We start from the raw sequence: 25325 nt of genomic DNA, 5'->3' as shown, positions 1-25325 counted from the left end.
TGAGGCAAAATCGCCCCTTGAAAATGATCCATGAAGCGCTTTTCTGAGCAGATCGGAAATTAACTGCTCAGATGTGAACTCTCTCATAGAGAATCATTGCACAAGCGTTATTAGAGCGATTATGAAAATCGCTTGCGCTTAAAAAATCCCCAAAACGCCTCTAGTGTGAACAGCCCTTACAAGTGAACACACGGGTTAACTGGGCACATGAAATAGTAAAACTCAATAGCTAAAACACATGCTATGTGAAAAGAATTTTCACTGAACTTTCTACAACATAACATGCAATGGGCTCTATTCACAATCATTTTCCGCATGCGGAAATGCACTTGCGGCAAATTCCCGACTGAAATGAGACCATCTTGACATTCACAAAATTGCACGCATGAACATTTACCGCATGCGTAATTTTACGCATTAATTATCCGCATGCGTAAAAAATGCAGTAAAAGTCCGCAAAAGTCGGTAGTTCCCGCAAAAAATCAAAATTCACAAAAAAAAAAGAGGCGTCCTACTTCTGACCTAACTACGGTTTTTTTTTATCACCTAGTAGTACTTGGTGATATATTTCACTTCCCATAGACTTAAATGGAGTCTGGAGCCTTGAGTGCTGTTTGCTGAACTTTAATTTTTTTTTTTTTGGACAAGTTTTTTCATGCCACTTTTTTCCCGCATGTTTACTATGTAATTACGCATGTTTCCCAAAATGTTTTACAATGCGTAAAACATTTTGGGAAACATGCGTAATTACATGGAAACATGCGGAACATTTTTAGTGAATATGGAAAAAATGCGGAAATTATCACTGGCGGCAATATAGCGGTAAAAAAAATCTCTTACCACATGTGTGATTGTAAATTGAGCCTATTGTGGAGGGCAGCTCTGCAGTCTACATGTGGGTTAATATGGCTGTGTAAAATGTAAAGCTATAAGCTTACTATACACCAGCGTTCTGAATGTGAGCTTTGCATAAAGGGCCAAAAAGAGATAATTTGCATCTTCAATATTGGTGCATTGTAGGTAACCACGAATGTTTACTTATAGCTGAATTATTGCAAATTTCCTTCTGTTTTAAGAAGGCAAATCACAAGAAGCACAACAGTCTCGGCTGTGCTGTGTTTGATTGCAGCGGAATTGTCTGCAGAATGAGGACGTGATGTCTGCGCATGTCTGCCATGGAGGGCAGCATTGAGGCAGCACAATCAGATCTTACTTATAATTTACATCCCACTGAGCAAGCGTGAAAGGCAGCGTGGAAAGGAGCTTCCGGGCTGCACGATCAGACATTACTTCGGATCTACACTACTATTACAGGATTTGGAACGTGTGTAATTGGACCATGTGGGTCACATGGGTGGAAACCTGTCATTGGCTGGAGGTGGGGGAGAGGCTCTGGTGTGACAATATTCTCAGTCATGTCGTGCCGCAACCCGGGTACTGCGTTGGGTATGTACCACTATTGGAGGGGGTAGAGGATTGAGTATATACTGCTGCTGAATGATAGTGTGTAGGAGACGTACTGCTGTTGGGTGGCGGAAGAGGAATGCGCGCTCACAGCGGGAGGAGTATGTACACTAGTGGGAATTGAACAATTATCGATACATTTTTTTTCCATATTGCTGCAAATCCTGTTTAATCGCAAACTGCATACAGCTTGCAAATACATTGAACTTACTGATCTTAGCGATCATTTGTGACCAACTCTAGGACTGTAACCTTGCTTGTGGGAAAGTGACAGAACGGGGTTGCACTAATGATAATGGTGGGGCACCACTACTAAAGAGAGTTTGGTGCTGATAGTGCTAGTGCAAACTTTTGCCTAAGTCACCCTTTCCCCAAAAAGGAAAACAAAAGTTTGCTTATAACAGAAACAATTTGCGATAATTCAGGTTGGAGTGAGCTTGAGATCATGTCTCCCAGTGCATCACTGCTGAATATATGCAAATTAACCATTGTTGCCCTTAGAAGTTAAACACACCTCCAGAACCGCTGGAATGCAATGATGTGTCATTTTGTTAATTTGTACAGAGCCATAATAATCCAACACAGAGCCATAATAATCCAACATGCATACAGACTGTTTCGGATTGTTTGAGCCTCATCAGTGCATGGCATGGATTAATTTGGCACTATGGAGTAGGGTTTGTAACACCGAGAAAAACAAAATGAAAGAAGTATTGTTGGATGCGTGCCAAGGGTTTTCTTTTGGTACTTTTCCGTTAGCTGGGTGCATCCACTAGGTGGCGATAAAACTCCACCAGAATTACATCTTTCCCTAATATCCATGGCGGCCTGGAGGGGGAATAGTAATTAACGCCACCTAGTGGATGTGCCTGGCTAACGGAAAAGTACCTTTTTTATTTTATTATTATTTTATGTTTTTTTTTACTACCCCATCCATATCCCCTCTGACACTCCTCATTGGTATAAGTGATGTTAAAGAATATAGATAAAGATAAAGAAGTACTCTACCCATCGCCATATGCATGCAATTGTGGAAGATGTATTGCCTATTCTAAGCTCATATGTGTATGTACTGCTATTGAGGAAAAAAGGTGATTAGAAGGCTAGGTGTACACAACTTATGGGGGGACTGGCTATGTTCTACTATTAAAAAGGGGGGGGGGGGGGGGCGCACACACCAAGGTAGATATCCCTGCTAGGAAGGACACATGACCGGCAGTGGCGTAGCTAAAGAGCTATGGGCCCCGGTGCAAGTTTTGCACTGGGCCCCCCCAAGTATGCTATACATAAAAATTGATACGGTTCATCAAAACCAATAGAGGACAACCACGGTGTCAGAGGTGAAAGAAGGGGATGGGGAACAGTTTGTTAATGATTACTACTATTCATATCATATATAGAAGTGAATATTATCAGCACAGGACCAATAAAGAGCTAATACTGTGGTTGAGGGTGGGCCCCACAGGACCCCCTCTAGCCCAAGAGCCCCGATGCGGTCGCTACCTCTGCACCCCCTATTGCCACCCCACTAATGACCAGTATATACTTTTTGTGCATACCTGTTTGTGTGTGTGTGTGTGTTGGGGAGGAGGGGTGTGCGCTCAATATGTACTGTACTTTAATTAAGGAGGATGGCCTAGAGCTAGGTTTGTACTATGATTGGGAGGACAACAAGTTGGTTATGGAACACAGAGTTGAGTATTTCCATAGCTGGGGAGGGAGCACTGAGTATCCTCGCTGGGGTGAGATAGCACTGAGTTTTGTAAATACTGATTTTGGGAAATTGGCACATGGTTGGGTATGCAGCAAGTGGGCAAACTACATTCTTTGTAAAGGTGGGCACAGCTGGATAAGAACCACTGTTTATGGTAATTTTTAAGCAAATTGGAAGTGGACTAGGTGCTGCAAACTAAAATAGATATGGTTAATATTTGGACAGAGAACTTTCTTTTAAATGTTTGTTCTTTACATTACCTCAGTTAATGAAAAACTCAGATGCAGTTAAAGTGCAGACTTGCAGCTTTAACCACTTAAGGACTGCAGTCATAAAACCCCCTTAAAGGGAAGGTTCAAGGTGGATACAAAAAAAAATAGAAATGCGAATCCACTTACCTGGGGCTTCCTCCAGCCCGTGGCAGGCAGGACGTGCCCTCGGCGCCGCTCCGCAGGCCCCCGGTGGCCGACCCGACCTGGCGAGGCCGGCTGCCAGGTCGGGCTCCTCTGCGCTTCAAAATGCGCCTCACTGGGGCGCGCTGATGTCATCTGACGTTCTCCGGGCTGCACTGCGCAGGCGCAGAACTACTGCGACTGCACAGTACAGCCCGGAGGACGTCCGATGACATCAGCGCGCCCCCGTGAGGCGCATTTTGGAGCGCAGAAGAGCCCGGCCTTGCCATGTCGGGTCGGCCCCCGGAGGAGACCGAGAGCCTGCGGAGCGGCGCTGAGGGCACGTCCTGCCTGCCACGGGCTGGAGGAAGCCCCAGGTAAGTGGATTCGCAATTTTTTTTTTTTTTTTTTTGTATCCACCCTGAACCTTCCCTTTAAGGACTAGACACTTTTTTTTCCATTCAGACCACTGCAGCTTTAAGGGTTTATTGCTCGGTCATACAACCTACCACCTAAATGAATTTTACCTCCTTTTCTTGTCACTGATGCAGCTTTCTTTTGGTGCTATTTGATTGCTGCTGTGATTTTTAGTTTTTTATTATATTCATCAAAAAAAACATGAATTTTGTCAAAAAAAATGTTTTTTTAAATTTCTGTGCTGACATTTTTCAAATAAAGTAAAATTTCTATATACATTTTTGTCCACATTTATTGTGCTACATGTCTTTGATAAAAAAAAATCCAATAAGTGTATATTTATTGTTTTGGGTAAAAGTTATAGTGTTTACAAACTATGGTGCAAAAAAGTGATTTTTCCCATTTTGAAGCATCTCTGACTTTTCTGAGCACCTGTCGTGTTTCATGAGGTGCTAGAATTCCAGTATAGTATAAATACCCCCCAAATTACCCCATTTTGGAAAGAAGACATCCCAAAGTATTCACTAAGAGGCATGGTGAGTTCATTATTTTATTTTTTGTCACAAGTTAGCGGAAAACGACACTTTGTGACAAAAAAAAAAGTTTCCATTTCTGCTAACTTGTGACAAAAAAAAAAAAAAAAAAAAAAAAATCTGCCACAGACTCACCAAGCCCCTCTCTGAATACTTTGGGGTGTCTACTTTCCAAAATGGGGTCATTTGTGGGGTGTGTTTACTGTCCTGGCATTTTGGGGGTGCTAAATTGTAAGCACCCCTGTAAAGCCTAAAGGTGCTCATAGGACTTTGGGCCCCTAAGCACACCTAGGCTGCAAAAAAGTGTCACACATGTGGTATCGCCATACTCAGGAGAAGTAGTGTAATGTGTTTTGGGGTGTATTTTTACACATACCCATGCTGGGTGGGAGAAAAATCTTTTTTTTTTGTTTTGTTTTACACACAATTGTCCATTTACAGAGAGATTTCTCCCACTCAGCATGGGTATGTGTAAAAATACACTCCAAAACACAATATACTACTTCTCCTGAGTACGGCGATACCACATTATGACACTTTTTTTGCAGCCTAGGTGCGCTAAGGGGCCCAAAGTCCTATGAGTACCTTTTAGGATTACACAGATCATTTTGAGGCATTTGGTTTCCAGACTACTTCTCATGGTTTAGGGCCCCTAAAATGCCAGGGCAGTGTAGGAACCCCACTAGTGACCCCATTTTAGAAAGAAGACATCCCAAGGTATTCCATTACGAGTATGATGAGTTCATAGAAGATTTTATTTTTTTGTCACACGTTAGTGGAAATTGATTTTTATTGTTTTTTTTGCACAAAGTGTCATTTTCCACTAACTTGTGACAAAAATTAAAATCTATTTACTCATCATACACCTAACGGAATACCTTGGGGTGTCTTCTTTCTAAAATGGTGAATTTTGTGGAACCGGCCATAAGCAGGGTGGCCTCTTAGAGGACAGGTTGTATTAGCACTGAAGTGCAGGAAGCGCAGGATGTTCTCAAATCGTGACTTGGATATGGCAGCAGAGAACATGGGCATGTGATGTATTGGGTGAGTAGACCAATAAGACCGCAATACATTCTTTTTTACTAGACCCATGTTAAGGAGAAAGCCCCAAAAAATGTTACGTTCGGAAACTTGGAGTGGTTTCCGCCAAAAAGGCTGGGCATGGTAGCTTTTTGGATTGGCGGTTGCGTATTGTGTGGTATAACGGTTGGTCTCAGCCACAATTAAGTGGTAGAGACCAGCAGTGATCAGAAAAAAAAAATTCTGTCTCTACGGTGGGGTGGATGAGGGTTTGGCCGGGTGATCAAAAGCCTGCAGGGGGCAGATTAGGGCCTGCTCTGAGGGATAGGAGTGCTAGGGGGTGACAGGAGGTGATTGATGGGTGTCTCAGGGGTTGATTAGAGGGGAGAATAGATGCAAGCAATGCACTGGGGAGGTGATCGGAAGGGGGTCTGAGGGGGATCTGGGGGTTTGGCCAAGTGATCAGGAGCCCACACGGGGCAAATTAGGGCCTGATCTGATGGGTAGGTGTGCCACGTGTCTGATGTCCCACGTCGCTGAGGGGTGACAGGAGGTGATTGATGGGTGCCTCAGGGTGTTATTAGAGGGGAGAACAGATGTAAATAATGCACTGTGGAGGTGATCGGAGGGGGCCTGAGGGCGATCTGATGGTGTGGGCAGGTGTTTGGGTGCCCGCAAGGGGCAGATTAGGGTCTGATCTGATGGGTAGCAGTGACGGGGTGATGGGGTGATTGATAGGTGATAAGGGTGTGATTAGAGGGGAGAATAGATGCAAGCAATGCACTGGCGAGGTGATCAGGGGGGGTCTGAGGGCGATCTGAGGGTGTGGGCGGGTGATTGGGTGCCTGCAAGGGGCAGATTAGGGTCTGATCTGATGGGTAGCAGGGATTGATGTGTGATTAGACAGAACAGATGTAAATAATGCACAGGGGAGGTGATCAGGGGGGGATCGGGTCTGAGGGCGATCTGAGTGTGTGGGCGGGTAATTGGGTGCCCGCAAGGGGCAGATTAGGGTCTGATCTGATGGGTAGCAGTGACAGGGGGTGATAGATGGGTGATTAGAGGGGAAAACAGATGTAAACAATGCACTTGGGAGGTGATCTGAGGGCGGGTCTGTGGGCGATCTGAGGGTGTGGGCGAGTGATCAGGTGCCTGCAAGGGTCAGGGTGAGGGTCTGATCTGATGGGTGGCAGTGACAAGTGGTGACAGGTTGATTGATGGGTGATTGACAGGGGATCAGTGGGTGATTACAGGGGAGAATAGATGTTTACAGTACATGGGGGGGGGGGGGGGTCTGGGGAGGATGTGGGGGGGGGGGTGATCAGGAGCCCCCAGGGGGCAGTTTGGAACCTGATCTAAAATATAGCGTTGACAGATAGTGACAGGGGGTGATTAGGGGGGTGATTGGGTGCAAACAGTGGTCTGAAGGGGTCATCAGGGGGGGTCTGAGGGGTGCTGTGGGCGATCAGGGGGCAGGGGAGGCAGGATCAGTGACCTTGTGTGCTTACTAGGGGAGCTGCCTCCTGCCTTGATGGTCCCTCTGACACTGGGACCACCAGGGCAGGAGGCAGCCTGTATAATACACTTTGTATACATTACAAAGTGTATTATACACTTTGCATGTGGCGATCGAGGGGTTAACAACCAGACGGCGCTTCTAAACAGCCGTGCGCGTTCCCTGGCTAATTAGTCCCCCAGGTGCCGCCACTGATCAGCGTTATACGGTCCTGGGGGTGCCACTTTGCCGCCGCCAATTGGTAGTGGGCGGTCGGTAAGTGGTTAATTCAGAGGGGTGAACAAAATGATTGCATAAAAATGCAAGCATTTTTCAAACACAATCCCTTCATCTCAGGGGCTCAAAAGTAGTTGGACAAATTAAATAACTGGAAATAAAATGCTTATTTCTAATAATTGGTTGAAACCCCCTTGCTGGCAATGACCGCCTAAAATCTTTAACTCATAGACATCACCAGATGTTGGGTTTCCTCCTTTTTTAAAGAATACTAGAGCCGAAGCTCAGGTACAAATTTGGATACTTACCTTGAGAGGGAAGCCTCAGGATCCTATTGAGGCTTCCCTCTCTGCTCTGATGTCCCACGTCGCTGAGTGATCCCCCAACCACCCCCAGCCTCCCACCCCCCCCACCCCGGAGATTAGCGACAACGCATTGTCGCTATTCAAATCGGCGCTGCAGAGTTCCTCTTCCTATAGCATGGTCGCACACTAGCGCCGTGAGTCCGTACGCGCATGAGGCTTCATGCTACTGTGCATGGGCGGGTGTGCGCAGCCTCTATGTGGAGGGGGGGTCACGCTTGCATCGGGGGACGATGGAGTAGCGGGAAGCCTCCATATGATTCTGAGGCTTCCCACTTTTAAGTATCTGCTTTTGATCCCACTTTAATGCACTGTCAGACCTTTACTGCAGCAGCTTTCAGTTGCTGTTTGACGGCCTATCTGTCCGAAGTTGGAAGTTGAAGAAAAATGGACGTATGTCTTTTTTCAACCCAAATAACTGTATTAAAGGGGGCTTAGATGCTTTCCTTGCATTGAAATACATCCATGGCTATAATTACTAGGTAATGCCCAGTGATGTTGATCCAGGGATTTTATCTGATTGCCATCTGGAGTCGGGAAGGAATTTTTCCCTTTTGGGGTTAATTGGACCATGCCTTGTAAGGGTTTTTCGCCTTCCTCTGAATCAACAGGGATATGTGAGGGAGCAGGCTGGTGTTGTACTTTGTTTTCTGGTTGGACTCGATGGACGTATGTCTTTTTTTCAACCAAAATAACTATGTAAGTTTAGTCTTCAACAAGTGAAATGCATGCTCAATTGGGTTAAGATCAGGTGAATTGGCCATTCAAGAATTTATCACTGGGATGCTTTGGCTGTATGTTTTATCCATCTGTATCATGAAAAGCCACCCAATACAATTATTTGTATTTCCTAGAGAAATACTTTTCTAGGAGATACAGGCTGTCTGCCTGTGGGATTCATGTGGCTCTGTAAAATTTAAAGCTAGAGGCTTGTTTTACACCGGCAGTTCTGGATGTAAGCCTGGCTTCACGGGGACAGAAAGAGATAATTTGCATATTCAGTAGTGGTGCATTGTGGTTAACCACGTATGTTCACTTAAAGCTGAATTATCGAAAATACCTCCTGTTTTAACCTTCCTGGCGGTAAGCCCGAGCTGAGCTCGGGCTATGCCGCGCAGGAGGATTTCTCAGGCCCTGCTGGGCCGATTTATCACTTTTTTTTTTTTTTTTTTTTTTTTTTGCAACACGCAGCTAGCACTTTGCTAGCTGCGTGTGCATTCCGATCGCCGCCGCTCCGCGCTCGATCGCTGCTGTTCGTCTCGCCGTGCCGCCCCACACCCCCCCCAAACCCCGTGCGCTGCCTGGCCAATCAGTGCCAGGCAGCGCTGAGGGGTGGGTCGGGACTCCCTTAGACATCACGACGTGCCCGTCGCCATGGCGACGGGGGAAGCCCTTCAGGAAATCCCGTTCCTTGAACGGGATTTCCTGATCAAAGATCGCCAGAGGCGATCAAAGCGGGCGGAGGGATGCCGCTGTACAGCGGCTATCATGTAGCGAGCCCTAGGCTCGCTACATGATTTAAAAAAAAAAAAATGTAAATAAAAAATAGTGCTGCGCTGCCCCCTGGCGGTTTCTAATAGACCGCCAGGGAGGTTAAGAAGGCAAATCACACTAAGCATCTCCTTGGAGAAACTTCGAAAATTTCAGTTGAATTAGCCTCAGTACCAGGGCTGTGGAGTCAGTCCAAAAATCCACCGACTCCGACTCCTCAGTTTAGGATTCCACCGACTCCGACTCCTCTAATTTGCATATTACAATTTTGTTGATTAAAAGTATGTAACATGAAATTTGTCTCTTAACTGCCAACGCTTAGGAATTTTACAAGACAACTGAAGTGAGAAGGATATGTAGACTACTATATTTATTCCCTTTAGACTAAAACTAGTCCTTGGTAAGAGTACTTGTAAAAGGTACAAACCGGAACAAAGAACATCTATCAGGCCCTAGGCAATGTAAGTGTGGGTACATGTAAGAATGATGTGCAGGTACTCTGCAGGGGAATGAGGAGATTGTAAACAGACAACACCTCTGTGTTCAATGTGCACAGCATTCTCAGTGGATTCCCTGCAGCTCTGTGGGGAGTGCATATGTAGAGTATAGTACTACTGTGTAACAAAGTAAACCTGAGACAGATGAAATTAAAGTTTTATACATACCTGGGGCTTCCTCCAGCCGCCTTCAGGATAATCAGTCCCTCGTTGGATCTTCTGCTATGAGTCCAAATACTTGAGCCAGTCAGGCGTAGTGCGCATGCACACACTCCGCCGCCAGGAGCATACTACACCTGTGCAGCACTATTGCGCAGGTGCAGAATGTTCCTGGCTGTGGGAGCGGCATGCGGCCGGACAGCGCTGACTGGCTGAATTACCAGGACTCATAGCAGAAGATCCGGGTGGTGAAGGACAGCGAGGGACTGATTAGCCTGAAGGGGGCTGGAGGAAGCCCCAGGTATGTATAAAACTTTACTTTTCATCCGTCTCAGGTACCCTTTAATTTGTAGTCACCAAACCAAATTTTAACATATCAAATTATTTGATTTCATCAGCAAAGGAAGTGCATACATTTGCATAAATCAGCATCAATGCAGAATTATTTCCATCTCGTTGACCATCTCTATTAGTGACACAGCTACACATCAGGCTTTATTCTTACAGCATAGATGTTATTTAGTATATATAAAACAGTGTTCTCCCCAGGCTCTTTTAGCCGGGTGCTCCACCCGGCTAGATTTGGTGACCACCCGGCTGTCATCGGCTCACCTCCTCACATCCTCCTATGCTGTAAGCAGAGTTGCCCTGCATTTCCATCTCAACCCACCCGGCTACTTTTTCATGCCACCCGGCTACTTTTTCATGCCACCCAGCTGGAAAAAAATTCTGGGGAGAACACTGTAAAAGATTCCTGTGTACACATCATGTATACAGTCACAATCAGATATGTATATCTGACCTTAAAAATACGGGGACTGCTTTATTGAAGCAGCACAAGTAACTAATTTTGATTGGTTTATTTCATTTTTGTGGACTAAGCACAGCTATTACTGTATATATACTGTATATATACATTATTTTTAATGACTATTATCTGAGAAATAGAACATTTTATCATATTTTCTATTTTAATTACAGTTACAAATTAATTAGGAGTCGGTGCATTTTTTCCTGACTCCGACTCCGACTCCAGGCACCCAAAATTGCCCGACTCTCCGACTCCACAGCCCTGCTCAGTACGTCTCATTAATTTTGCTGCTTCTGTCCTGTATCACATCATCAATATACAGTAGTGTCCCAGTACCATTGGCAGCTATACACACCCAAGCCATCACACTGCCTCCACTATGTTTTACAGATTATGTGGTATGCTTTAGGTAATGTAGTTCCACGCCTCCTCCATACTTTTTTCTTACTATCTTTCTGGTTGAGGATTATCTTGGTTTCATCTGTCCAAAGAATGTTTCTTACAGATCTGTGCTGGCTTTTTTAGATGTTCTTTTTAGCAAGGTCCAATCTAGCCTTTCTATTCTTGAGGCTTATGAGTGGCTTGCCATTTGCAGTGCATCCTCTGTATTTATTTTCATGCAGTCTTCTCTTTATGGTGCACTTGGATATCGATACACCTACCCCCTGGAGCAGTGGTCCACAAACTAAGGCCCGCGGGCCGAATGTGGCCCCCTGAGGCTTTTTAACTGGCCCCCCACGCACAAAATGTATTACTTATAGATGCGGTCAGCTACATCTTTAAATATTGGTGGTCCGCATATAGAATAGCAGTGCTGGCACCACCCATCCACATGGAAGCCAGAAAGCAGTTATTCGCTGGTTTCCTATCAAATTCAATTCCAATTGGACTGCAGGTTGTCACCTGGGTATGCTTTACTGTCTGGCCCGCAAAGACTTCTACATCATTTTATGTATACTCCGGCCCCCCAGCAGTCTGAAGTATGTTGACCCTGCCCTCGACCCAAAACATTTGGGGACCTGGAGAGTGAAAGTGAGGCGTTCGCTTGGTTGACTGTTGTGAAGGGGTTTCTCTTCACCATGGAAATGATTCTTTGATCATCCACCACTGTTGTCTTCTGTGGACGTCCAGGCATTTTTACGTTGCAAAGTTTACCAGTGCTTGCTTTCTTTCTCAGGCTGTAACAAACTGTAGATTTGTTACTCTTAATATTGGAGCAGTTTCTTGGATTGGTCTTTTCTGTTTTTGCTTAGAGAGCTCATTTGACTGCATGCTGTCTGTTCACAGCAAAATCTTCCACATGCACGCACCACACCTCAGATCAACTCCAGGCCTTTTATCTGATTAAAGTGTACCTGAGATGGGCACACTAAAAGATGTTATGTTATGCTTACTTAGGGCTTCCTCCAACCCCATGAGCACCAATGCGTCCCTCGCCGTCCTCCCGAGTGCCTCAGTATTGGTCCCGGTAATCTGGTTCAGTTGTGCCAGTCGGCTCTTCTACACATGCGCAGAAGAGCCGGACTGGCGTGGCTGAGCCAGTTACCGGGACCAATACCATGCGAACTAAGGCACTCGGGAGGATGGCGAGGGATACGTCGGTGCTCATGAGGCTGGAAGAAGCCCCAGGCAAGTATAAAATCTTTTAGTATGCCCATCTTCGGTTTGCATTAATTGATAATGCCATAACGACGGACTTGCCCTCACCTGCCCATGAAATAGCCTTTGAGTCATTTGTCCAATTACTTTTGAGCCCCTGAAATAAAGGGATTGTGTTAAAAAAAAAATGCATCCGTTGCCTCACACTCCAACTCCAGGTACCCAAAATTGCTCCAGACTCCTCGACTCTGACTCCTTAGTCTAATACTTACCAGGGCTTTGAAGTTGGTACAAAAATCATCAGACTTCTTCTCCTCAGTTATATGAAAACACCAACTCCAGGTATCCAAAATTGCCGACTTCACAGCCCTGAATGTAGCGTAGGCATGGTCAAAGAACTGAAAATGGGAATTGATAACAGTAGTCCATTTTCTAGCCACATAAATGTAACATTTTACATGTTTTTTTTTTCATGTAAAATGTACATAATTATTCATCAACTTGGAATTATTTGAATCTTTATTGACTATCTCTAAAGGGAAGTGAAGCAGGCTAGATATGTAATAACTCGGCGGCTTTACAGAAAACACTCACCTAAAGGATTATTAGGAACACCATACTAATACGGCCTTCAGAACTGCCTTAATTCTACCTGCCATTGATTCAACAAGATGCTGAAAGCATTCTTTAGAAATGTTGGCCCATATTGATAGAATAGCATCTTGCAGTTGATGGAGATGTGTGTGATGCACATCCTGGGCACGAAGCTCCCGTTCCATCACATCCCAAAGATGCTCTATTGGGTTGAGATCTGGTGACTGTGGGGGCCATTTTAGTACAGTGAACTCATTGTCATGTTCAAGAAACCAATCAGAAATGATTCGAACTTTGTGACATGGTGCATTATCCTGCTGGAAGTAGCCATCAGAGGATGGGTACATGGTGGTCATGAAGGGATGGACATGGTCAGAAACAATGCTCAGGTAGCCCGTGGCATTTAAACAATGCCCAATTGGCACTAAGGGGCCTAACGTGTGCCAAGAAAACATCCCCCACACCATTACACCACCACCAGCCTGCACAGTGGTAACAAGGCATGATGGATCCATGTTCTCATTTCTGTTCACGCCAAATTCTGACTCTATCGAGACTCACCAGACTAGGCAATATTTTTCCAGTCTTCAACTGTCCAATTTTTGGTGAGCTCGTGCAAATTGTAGCCTCTTTTTCCTATTTGTAGTGGAGATGAGTGGTACCTGGTGGGGTCTTCTGCTGTTCTAGCCCATCCGCCTCAAGGTTGTGTGTGTTGTGGCTTCACAAATGCTTTGCTGCATACCTCGGTTGTAACGAGTGGTTATTTCAGTCAACATTGCTTTTCTATCAGCTTGAATAGTCGGCCCATTCTCCTTTGACCTCATCCGCATCAGCAAGGCATATTCACCCACAGGACTGCCGCATGCTGGATGTTTTTCCCTTTTCACACCATTCTTTGTAAACCGTAGAAATGGTTGTGCGTGAAAATCCCAGTAACTGAGCAGATTGTGAAATACTCAGACCTCCCTGTCTGGCACCAACAACCATGCCACGCTCAAAATTGTCTTGACCAGGACCGCACCCCTAAATGCATTGAAACAACTGCTATGTGATTGGTTGATTAGATAATTGCATTAATGAGAAATTGAACAGGCGTTCCTAATAATACTTTAGGGGAGTGTATGTCCAGGATGTTGGAGGCATTCCCCTGGTATGGTCTGCGGATTGGGGAGGGTGACTGTCCTGGTATTATATACGTGGGATTGAGACGACACTGTGATGGTTTGTGTGACTGAGGGGTTACCATAGTTGCATAGTTTGATTATTAAAAAAAAAAAGACATCCGTCCATCAAGTTCAAATTCCCCCCCCCAAAAAAAAAAAATTGTCCTGCACCTTCACATATATACCAGATGATTTTCTAGAGGAAGTTGACAAACCCTTGTGATTTCTTGTGCATTTTCCTCTATGTGACAAAACTAGTGTGCTCTCAGTCTTATAAAGCTTGGGCCAATTAGCCTTACAAGGGAAAAATTATTTCCTGACTCCAGATGGCGGTCAGATGTAATCCCTGAATCCACAGTGATAGGAATTACCTAGTAATTATTGCTGTTGATGTCCTTTAGAGCAAGGAATGCATCCAAGCCCTCTTTTTAAGGCCGGATCCACACTATAAGCGCTTTTCTGAGCGCTTTGTGATTGATTAGCGCTTTTTAAAAATCTGAATGGGAGAAAATTTTTAAAAAGCGCTCAGAAAGCGCTAATCAATCACACCATTCACATTTTTAAAAAGCGCTAATCAATCACAAAGCGCTCAGAAAAACGCTTATAGTGTAGATCCGGCCTAAATGCAGATATAGAACTGGGAAATGATGTGGCATGGAGGGGATACAGTATTGTGATTATGTGTGGGATGGAGGGAACACTTTTCTAGGATGATATGTGGCATGGAGGGGTTGCTTTACTGATCTTCTCCATTTGATTGAGTAGTCACTGTACTGATATTATCCGTTTGATTGAGGGGTTAATTGGTCTGGGTTCATATGTGGAATGTAAGCGGATGATGTTCTGGCTTGTTTTCCTGGTCTGAGGGTTCACTATACAAGGATGAAATGTAGGACTACATGCCATTGCATTAATATAAAATTTGGGATTTATGGGTCTCTGCATTGGAATGACCTGTAGGACAGAAAGGTTGTTATGACATATGCTAGTACAATGACCCATGTGTAGTACGGCCCTGTTCACATTACAAACGCGGACGGCCGTGCTTTCGCAACGCATACAAACGCACGCCATGTGCGTTTGTATGCGTTGCGTGGCTGATCCCATTCACTAAAGTGAATGGGTCAGCCATGCGTTTTCCGGACCGCACTGGTCCGGAACGCATGCTGTGGGAACATCAGACAGTGCACTATGCACTGTCTGATGTCTTGCGTGTCAGCTTCCTGCACGCATTCCCAAAATGCGTCTGGGAACACGTGCAGTGTGAACGAGCCTACAGCTCATGTAGAATGGAGTACTAGGGAATGTGGGTACTAGAATGATCTGAGTTTCTGAAAAGGCCAAACTGCATGACTTGAATCCTCTTTTAGAGAATTTGTGAGTCACATGAGTTTTCTCAAACTTCTCATTTGCTTTACTGTTTAATTTGCAGTTTCCTTTCAGTCTCTGTTAATTATAGTAGCAGCAGAGTATCGTACTATGCTAGCCCTCAGTAAAAGCAAGATGTTTTGAATCAGGCTGTTGCTAACTTAAAAGAAAGCGTAAGCTTAATAAGACTTCTTCAGACTCTGTTCCAGTGTGGGCATACAAGATCAGAGTCTGAAGAAGGCTTTTTGTTTTAAGTTGGCCAATAAATGGTAACATCCTGATTCAAAACCTCTTGTTCATAATACCGTATGATATTTGTCTACTAATGTGTTTAGTATATTGTGCCACAGATTAAAAATTCATAATTTGTGTTTTATTAACCACTTTATCCACCACTACAGTATATCTATGTCCTCTGTGGCCTAGTGCACACCAGAGTGGTTCTGCTGCGGTTTGCGATCCGCTTGCGGGTGCGGATCCGCTTGGGTAATGTATTTCAATGGGCTTGTGCACACCAGAGCGGGAGGCGTTTTTCAGAAACGCATACTCCCGGGCTGCTGCAGATTTTGGATTGCGGATGCGTTTCTGCCTCAATGTTAAGTATAGGAAAAACGCAAACCACTCTGAAAAACGGCACTTCAGAGCGGTTTGCCAGGCGTTTTTTGTTACAGTAGCTGTTCAGTAACAGATTTACTGTAACAATACATGAAATCTACTACACCAAAAATGCTTCACAAAACCGCAAAATGCTAGCTGAAGCGCTGCAGAAAAAGAAGAAAAAATGTTTCAAAATCTGCTAGCATTTTGCGGATCTGCTAGCGGTTTTTGGTGTGCACCAGGCCTGAGACTTCATCTAAGCCATGAGTCAGTAGCTATACGTCTTGTAGCAGAAGCATTGCTGTGCAGGATTGGGTTTGCTCCTGTGCACATTTCTGGCACTATCTGATGCAGCACTAACTGATGAACGGGAATATATTTTTCCTGAGCTAATGAGATTGATTTTTACCATTAAAAATACTTTTATTTTCTCAGTTCATAGTGAAAAAATACTCTGTAGCATTATTTCAGAATCAAATATCTTCACCATAAATTGTGACAGGAACATAATCTAAGTTTTTTTTCTGTGATAAGCAGTAAGAATAGCCAAACGAAATTTGTGTTGTTTTTTTTTTTTTTATCTACAGTAGCATTTTTTTTTTTTTTTTCTTAAACTGGAATTGGTAAAACTGAGAAATAATGTGGTTTGTTTTTTTTCTATTTTTCTCCTTGCTTTCCCATTAAAATTCATAGAAAATACAATTTTTCGGCGGGGAAAAAATGGCATAGAATGAAAGCCTAGTTTTGTCTTAGGGGAAAAAAAAATATATATTTTATTTCTGTGTCATAAGTAGGGATAAAGTATTTTCTGATTAAATAAGGACGTAGCTAAACCGTCAAAACTGCTAGAGTCCATAAGTGGGAAACAATGTTTAGATGCAAAGTGGTTAAAGGTTTTTATCAGGGCTGTGGAGTCTGTACGAAAATCCACCGACTCCTCAGGTTAGGATTCCTCCGACTCCTTGACTCCCACTCCTCTAATTTGCATATTACAATGTTGTTGATAGAAAGTATGTAACATAAAATGCATCTCTTAACTGCCAACACTGAGGAATTTTAAAAGACAACTGAACTGAGAGGTATATGGAGGCTGCCATACTTATTCCCTTTTAAACAATACCACTTACCTGGCTATTCAGCTGATCTTCTCCCTCTAATACTTTTGTCGTAGACTTAGGCCTTGTTCACATCATACGCACTTCCGTGCGCATTTGGAAGCGCGTATGACGTGGTTCACATCAAACGACGTGCTATGATGCGCTTGCGTACTGCTGCGTGCAATCTGCCCGCAAGCGCAGAGCTGACCCATTCACTGTCAGTGGATGGGATCAGCAGTGCAGTGGGTAGCAGCGCAAATGGCGTGCGATCGTACGCATTGCGTTCCAATCACAAGGCCATCTGCGCTGCATAGATGTGAGGCCTAAAACTAGTCCTTGGTAAGAGTACTTAAAGAAGGAACAGACAGGAACAGACAGGAACAAAGAACATCTATCAGGCCCTAGGCAATGTAACTGTGGGCACATGTAAAGCCCCCTCTACACCATTCAATTCCAGGCGCTGTCAATCGAATTCGATTAGATCGATTTAAATCAGACATGTCCGATCGGGATTCAATCGATCGTGTGACCGATTTTGGCTAGTTTTCAATGCAAATCGATCACACGATCGATCGCGCCTGGAATTGAATGATGTAGAGGGGGCTTAAGAATGATGTGCAGGTACTCTGCAGGAGAATGAGGGGATTCTTCCTCCATTACATATTCTTCATGTACAATCTGAACCAGGTTTATGGGTGATAGACAACACCTCTGTGTTCAATGTGCACAACATTCTAGGTGGATTCCGTGCAGCTCTGTGGGGAGTGCATATGTAGAGTATAGTACTACTGGTGTAACAAAGTAAACCTGAGACAGATTAAAGTTTTATACATATCTGGGGCTTCCTCCAGCCCCTTTCAGGCTAATCAGTCCCTCGCTGTCCTCCTCCGCCACCTGGATCTTCTGCTATGAGTCCAAGTACTTGAGGCAGTCGGGCATAGTGCGCATGCACACACTCCGACAGGAACGTACTACACTTGCGCAGCAGTATTGTGCAGATGCAGAACGCTCCTGGCTGTGGAAGCGGCACGCGGCCGGACTGCGCTGACTGGCTTAATTAACGGAACTCATAGCGGAAAATCCAGGTGGTGGAGGAGGACAGAGAAGGGACTGATTAGCCTGAAGGGGGCTGGAGGAAGCCCCAGGTATGTATACAACTTTTCTCTTCATCCATCTCAGCTACCCTGTAGTCACCAAATTTTAACATATCAAATTATTTGATTTCATGAGCAAAATAAGTGCATACATTTGCATAAACAAGCATCAATGCAGCATTATATGCATCTCATTGACCATCTCTATTAGTGACACGGCTACACATCAGGCTGTATTCTTACAGCATAGATGTTGTTTAGTATGTCTAAAAGTTTCCTGTGTACACATATATACAGTCACAATCAGATATGTATATCTGATTTTAAAAATACGGGGACTGCTTTATTGAAGCAGCACAAGTAACTATTTTTGTAATATGTCATTTTGTAATATGTTGGCTCTTTATAAATACAATAAATAATAATTGGTTTATTTCATTTTTGTGGACTAAGCACAGCTATTACTGTATATATAATTTATGATGACTATTATCTGATAAATGGAACATTTTATTATATTTTCTATTTTAATTACAGTTTAAATTCATTAGGAGTCGGTGCATTTTTTCCCGACTTCGACTCCTGGTACCCAAAAATTACTCCGACTCCACAGCCCTGGTTTTTATATAAGTTGTTTGGGTGACATAACATCCACAATAAATGTGGGGTGGTATGTAATACAATATTTTGTTACTATACAGAGGATTATTGTAGTATGTGATTAAGATATATATAAAAAAAAAAATTAAAAAAAAATTCAGCGGATGGTAGTAGTAGGTGACTCGGAGTACATGAGTGATGTCTATCTAGGCCTTGAAAGCCGTGCTGGCCAGGCATTTTGTCTTTCAAGGCCTGGACTTCAGTTTGTTTCCAGTCTAACTCATCCAGAGAAATGCATAACAACCAGGGCTCAACCAAAAGCCCTCTCTGTATTCGTTGAGGAGTGGTTGTCTCCTTGTTGCCAGGGGCTCCCTATTACGTTGTGGGGGCCTGCAGGGTTACTTACTTATTGTCTAGTGCAACTAACACATCAGCCTATGGCTTTGGTACAAGCATAAGCCAGGTAGGTGAGAAGGAGTAACCTCTTATCCTCTACTTGAGCACGAAACCGCTCCCCAAGCAGGTGATTAATGCCATTTAAGAGCAGTGCCTCACAATTGTGGACAGTAGGGCCTTCATGGTCATCACAACTTTCAAACAGGGCTGTGGAGTCGGAGTCGAGGAGTTGAAGCACATTTTGGGTACCTGGAGTTAATTTTTGTACCAATTTCACAGGCCTACTCACTGGGAAGCCAGAAACTGTGAGCCATTATGCAATTAGTTGGTTACCAGTAATAACGCTGGAATTTTTAGAACATGTTTGGTAAGGACTGTTTATGTGTTTTGGGGATTGTGGTCCTTATGCATTCAAATCTACTAATTTTCCCCTTTTTCATTCTTTCAGATCTGGGATGGATCTCCAGAGTTCGGGTCAATCACCCTGCCATTCTACGCAGATCAGAGCAGATTCAGTCCCGTAGAACTGTGAAGAAGGACTGGCAGGTAAGTGACCCCAAGACACCATTGTTTCTCCCCTCTTATGATCTCCTCCTTTACCCCACCACAGATTTTTATCACTTCACTATTTTCATTTCCTCAGTCTCTAGATGTCAGTGACATCAACAGTGATTAGCCAGTTATATTGTGTTCTAGGTAGACTATAATTCTGTCATCCCAATAATAATAGTAAGAGTTATATATCACAAAAGAGATGCGGATTCCGGAACTCAGAAACAGGATTCTTTTATTCAAGCACGGTACAAAATCAGGTTACAAAAGGTAAAAATAATTCTCTGTCAACAGCTGTTTCGCGTGATCCCACGCCTTGTCAGGACACTCAGACCTGCCCAGTCCTTATCCCCACCCACCTATATACCTAGACTTGGGGGCGGGCCTACAGCCCTCAGGTAATAGTGACACCATTAACCCATACAGGGAAGGGCAGTACACACATACAATTGTATTCAGATAAGACCATACTATCTACAAAACGCTGAAATTTTGTTACGATCATTGAACCCCAGATTGCCCAAGACATTAGTTTTAGATATTAATAGTGCTTCCTTCTGTAATAATCATTTATCAATCAAACCTCCCCTGGTTAGACTTGAAATTTTAAGTGAACCTGTTACCTGCAGACAATTTGCATCACCATTATGTGAACAATTCACATGATCTATCATACGGCGTGCTCCCACGCCATTTCCTATAGATCTTTTAGGTTGTAAAAATCAGTCCTTGAGTGGCTGAGTGGTCTTCCCTATGTAGAATCTCCCACAGGGGCACCAAACGCAATACACCACGTTCTTAGATCGACAATTCACACATTCCATGATCTGCCAGGTAACATCACCTATCTGGACACTTCTGCCTTTCTTAATGTGGTTGAACGCCATACAGCGGCTACACCACACGGGATGTTCCCTTCTCATTTTTTCCCACGTAACCAATTTGTGCTATCTTTCTGAATTGGCTTAAATTCACTGTGGACCAGGGTTTTCTTAATAGTATTACCTCTCCTAAAACTTATCCTGGGCGGTCTACTTGCTATCTCTTTGAGGTGGTCATCTAATAATAGGAGATGCCAGCTACTACGTATTGCCTGCTGGATTTGGTGGGACATGGGGGTGTAGTCAAACACGAAGTTAAATCTCTGTTCATAAGAAGAGTTATTGTAGAATAAAGATGGCTCCGCACAATGTCTGTTTCAAAAATATAAAATTTTATTAGTACAGGTAAAAGCATATAAGCTGTGTGGCTAACATGTTTCGGACTCACACTGGTCCTTAAAGTAAATCTGAGGCGAAAATAAAAACAAAAAACAGATACTCGCCTAAGAAGAGGGAAGGCTCTGGGTCCTATAGATCCTTCACGTTCTCCTCACAGTCCCCGTGTTCCAGAGCTGGATCCCAGGTACAAATCCCCTGCAGTAGGCTTCGGAAGTCTTCGGTAGCCCAAGTGCTCCTGACGATGGGCAGCTCTGTGCATTTGCGAGTGTTGGAGACACGGCCCGTCTTTAGGGCTGGAACGCAGGGACCCTGAGGAGAACGGGAAGGCTCTATAAGGACCCAGAGCCTCCCTTCTCCTTAGGTGAATATTTGTTTTTTGTTTTTATTTTTGCTTCAGACGTCCTTTAATCATGGCACATGATGCTATGATTAAGGACCAGTTTGAGTCCGAAACATGTTAGCTACACAGCGTATATTCTCTTACCTGTACTAATAATATTGGATATTTTTTGCAATGGACATCCATGTGGAGCCATCTCCTTTCTACACTGCTGCTGGGTTTGAGTCCATGGCTCCTGCAATGACTTGCAGCAGGGGTTAAGCGGACTTTAACCTACCACACTCTAATAAGAAGAGTTAACTTGACCCCACAAAAGTGACTCCTTGGCACAAAATGCTCTCATAATGTTTTCCAGTATGTATGCCTGTGGTTAATATTGGAACACTTCTTTTAAGCAGAATATAGCATTAAATCATTGAAACTTTTTTAAAGAGGGAGTTGTTAATTAAGTCATTGAAACTTTTAGAGGGGGTTATTAACAGGGCTGTGGAGTCAGTCGAGGAGTCGGAGCAATTTTGAGTACCTGGAGTTGGAGTCGATTAAAAAAAAACTGAGGAATCGGATGATTTTTGTACAAAATCCACAGCCCTGGTAAGTATTAGACCAGGAGTCGGTGTCATAGACCGCACGGGCCGGTCCTTGATCGGGTCAATCACTCTGTCTCACTGTCGCCTTGCGCATAGATGCCCATATGTGGATTCACAGTCTATGAACCGACTAGCCGAGAGGAGCGTCCTGACTCCAAAGGATTCACCCCACACGTACAATTCAAAAGCTTGCCACCACCTGTGAGACAGCACAGGACTGTAAATATTTTAGCACACTGTAAGTTAACCCTTAGCTGTACGCAGGGATCGGCGCCAGATCTGTTTATCTGTGCCCGATTCCAGCATACAAGTTTTATAAATACAAGATACTCTAGAACACAAGGTAACGTTTTCGGAGGAGTAAGTACGATTGTGTATGTTCAGCAACAGGTCATAACCGCTAAACTTTTTTTACACATTTAATAACAAAAATGCATTACACACATTTACATACATTAATTAACAACATATACACACAATGCTTAAAATAAAAGGTAATAATTGTGAAAAGGTTTAGTTAGCTGAAATGCAGTCTGTGTGGGGATATTTCCTTCTGGGAGAATAAATGCAAAGTCCTTGGTTTCAGAATCAGAGGTCTTTAGTTATACTTTGTAATCCAAACTGAGGTTACAGTTTCAAGATGGCTGCTAACCACATGGTCCTCTGGTTAGCAGCAGCAGGTCAAGTTGTAATCCAGATGATGGTAAAATGGAGGACTCAAGTCCGCCTGCTGGCAATGTGCTTTTGATGAAGCTGGTTTAGGGGTGTGGCAACGCCTGCCCCCTCTGAATTACCCACCAATGACAGTCCACCTCCTCCTAGGAGGATGTTGAGCTTAAACTGTAAAACGCTGTAACTCATAAACTATACATGTCATATTTGGGTGGATCGCAGATTCGTAATTGTCAGAAAATACTGATTAATATGACATCTTGCATGAGGGCGTTAGGCTGAGCAGTCCCCAAGGAGGGTCGTACACCAATAACCAGACAAGTTATTGTTATGAATTTTATATCAGCACATTGGGCAGATTTTAACGAATAAGGCTATATTAATTTCATAACTGTGCCATACACGTTTTTCCATTTAACAGACCGAAATCAAAACTACATGCATTTCAATCTATTCCTAATCTGAGTCATTCCGGCTGGACTCCTGCTGGGGAAACTGGCCTTAAGGCTCATACACACATCAGACCATAGTCTTTGAAAAATGAAAGATCACAGACCAATTTTACCCCCTTCCATGTAGTATGAGAGCCATACCTACACAGTCTATTCTATGGAGCTGAACTCCACATCAGACAGAAATCTTTACAAGATGCTGCACACAAAGATGCTGTAGACATTCAAAAGATCAGTATCTGCAAAAGATCTGTTCCTGCAAAAGATCCGTTCCTGCAAAATGCATTCATAGCCTATGATATCTGCAGATCATCATACACACCTTGCTTAACAGACATTCATCTGCAGATCAGATCCACCAGGATGGATTTTCAGATCTGCAGATGATTGTCTGATCTGCAGATGAATGTCAGTTAAACAAGGTGTGTATGATGATCTGCAGATCTCATAGACTATGAATGCAATTTGCAGGAACGGATCTTTGGCATGAACAGATCTTTTGCAGATACTTTTCTTTTGTGTCTATACAGCATCTGTGTGTGCAGCATCTTGCAAAGTTTTTTTTCTGATGGGGAGTTCAGCTCCATAGAAAAGACTGTGAAGGTATGGCTCTCATACTACATGGAAGGGGGTAAAATTGGTCTGTGATCTTTCATTTTCAAAAGTCTGGTCTGATGTGTGTATGTGGCCTTAGCCTTTCCTATGATGAAAGGAACTTTTGGTGTCTTAATTAGCATCTAAGCGTGACCAGCTACAACACCCAGATTCTGGCTAGGTTTCACACCTCTGGGTCCCTGGCCAGCAAGGTATTCTTTTGAACAGGTTCATTAAATGTGGGTGATGGGTTTGCTTTCACGCAGCAGAGAGGGAAAGACATCTGTCGTACGTTTAAAAAGAAAAAAAGTCATTCTGCGATACAGAATCGCTAATCGTCCCGACTTCCGTATCATTCATCACAGTCGGGAGTCGAGTTACCCGGAGTCAGAGTCGGTGGTTTCATAAATTGAGGGGTTGGAGTCGGAAGATTTTTGTACCGACTCCACAGCCCTGGTTGTTAGTTTCAACTGCGTTAAAGAGGCAACAAGGAGGCAACCACCAAAATAGTAATGAGTTAAAGTGGTCTGAAAGTCAGCATTTCTACTTTGCTCTAAAAGATTCCTCACAGCTTGAAAGCTACTATCCCAGAACATTTTTTCTTTTTAGCAGAACATCACTAAAATGGTTAAACAAAGCACTTTGTCCTGCTATTCAGCTTCAAATCTGCATCCAAACTGTATCTTTGTTTACATTTCAATGTTGATCTATGTGTGTAAACACAATGTAACAACTGAACTGTGAAGCTGACTCTGCTTCAGGCACACACACAGTTCAGAACAGCTCATTAGAAGATTTTAATATGTAATAATAAAAAGCAGTTAGAATAAAATGCAATGGCAGCTTTCAGGGCAAGAAAAACTACACTTTGGAAACGTGTAATTTGTAGACAGACAATATTACTTATGCACAAAAGCAAATATGATAACTGTATGAATAATAAATAGTAGAAAAACACATATTTTTTTTTCTTTATTGAATGTTATGTCAGAGTCACACTTTAATAGGAGGAGACCGCTGACTTTTTCCCCTTCTTTTCTGACAATTATTTTACTAATTTTGCATTTGACAATGGTCAGTATCACTACTGGTAGCAGTGCTCTACCCAAATTTTTTTCTCCAGCTGGATGGTATGAACAGGAAGAAGGGTTGGGCAGGACGGACAGTAGACTGATGAAAAGTGATATTGAGGGGAGTGCCTCACCATGAGCGATTCAATTCAAAGGTCAATGAATATTCCATACCAGTTTAAAACGTAATTTTCCACCATCACACCTGGCACAGCATACGCAGGTTAGTTCCCAAGCATTCGGGGCCACCGTTATTTTTGCCACCGCTGCTCGGGTCCACTGCAGTAGACCAGTACTAATATATAAATTTAAGCCCCAGCAGAAGCATGCGGATCCCCATTGGATTGCAACAGACCAATAGTAATCCTCTCTCTCCAAGGAGTATTCTCATTGGTTCACAGATTGGCAATCCAATGGGGAGCCCCATAATGCTTATGCCAGGGCTCCAATCTGTATGCCAGTGCTCGTCCACTGTGGTGGTGAAACTGAATTTGATGGCGACAGGAGGACTGGACAGGTTGCAGATGCAGTGGACCAGATGCACAGTGCGTATGTGAACCAGTCGACAGACACTGAACATGTGCATCCGATGCAGTGTGAACGCCACACACATCCACTGAGTTTCCCGATTATTTCCATATGTATAGAGTAGTACAGAGCAGTGAGTGAGAGGCATACACAACAGGGAGTGCTGCTTCCCCCAGAGACACACAGCGGGCACCGGGCAGCCCTGGCAGC

The 25325-nt window shown here is 43.7% G+C and overlaps 1 protein-coding gene across 2 annotated transcripts in view; it reads left to right on the top strand.

Moving 5' to 3' along the window:
• The first annotated feature begins 1363 nt into the window (after positions 1 to 1363).
• The window catches only part of DERA (deoxyribose-phosphate aldolase), a 118994-nt gene continuing 95032 nt past the window's right edge, over positions 1364 to 25325 (top strand). The window contains exons 1-2 of one of the 2 annotated variants that reach the window (XM_068277384.1): positions 1364 to 1446; positions 19549 to 19646. In XM_068277384.1, coding sequence (XP_068133485.1) covers positions 1416 to 1446; positions 19549 to 19646 — 129 coding nt within the window. In that variant the 5' untranslated portion in view covers positions 1364 to 1415. Of the gene's footprint in view, positions 1447 to 1501; positions 1566 to 19548; positions 19647 to 25325 lie in introns of those variants that run through there. The other variant, XM_068277385.1, reaches the window with a different exon arrangement.

Source organism: Hyperolius riggenbachi, chromosome 3 (assembly GCF_040937935.1).
Source record: "Hyperolius riggenbachi isolate aHypRig1 chromosome 3, aHypRig1.pri, whole genome shotgun sequence".
NCBI lineage: Eukaryota > Metazoa > Chordata > Amphibia > Anura > Hyperoliidae > Hyperolius > Hyperolius riggenbachi.
Note: the sequence above shows the minus strand (reverse complement) of the source record. Positions and strands in the feature narration are given on the sequence as shown.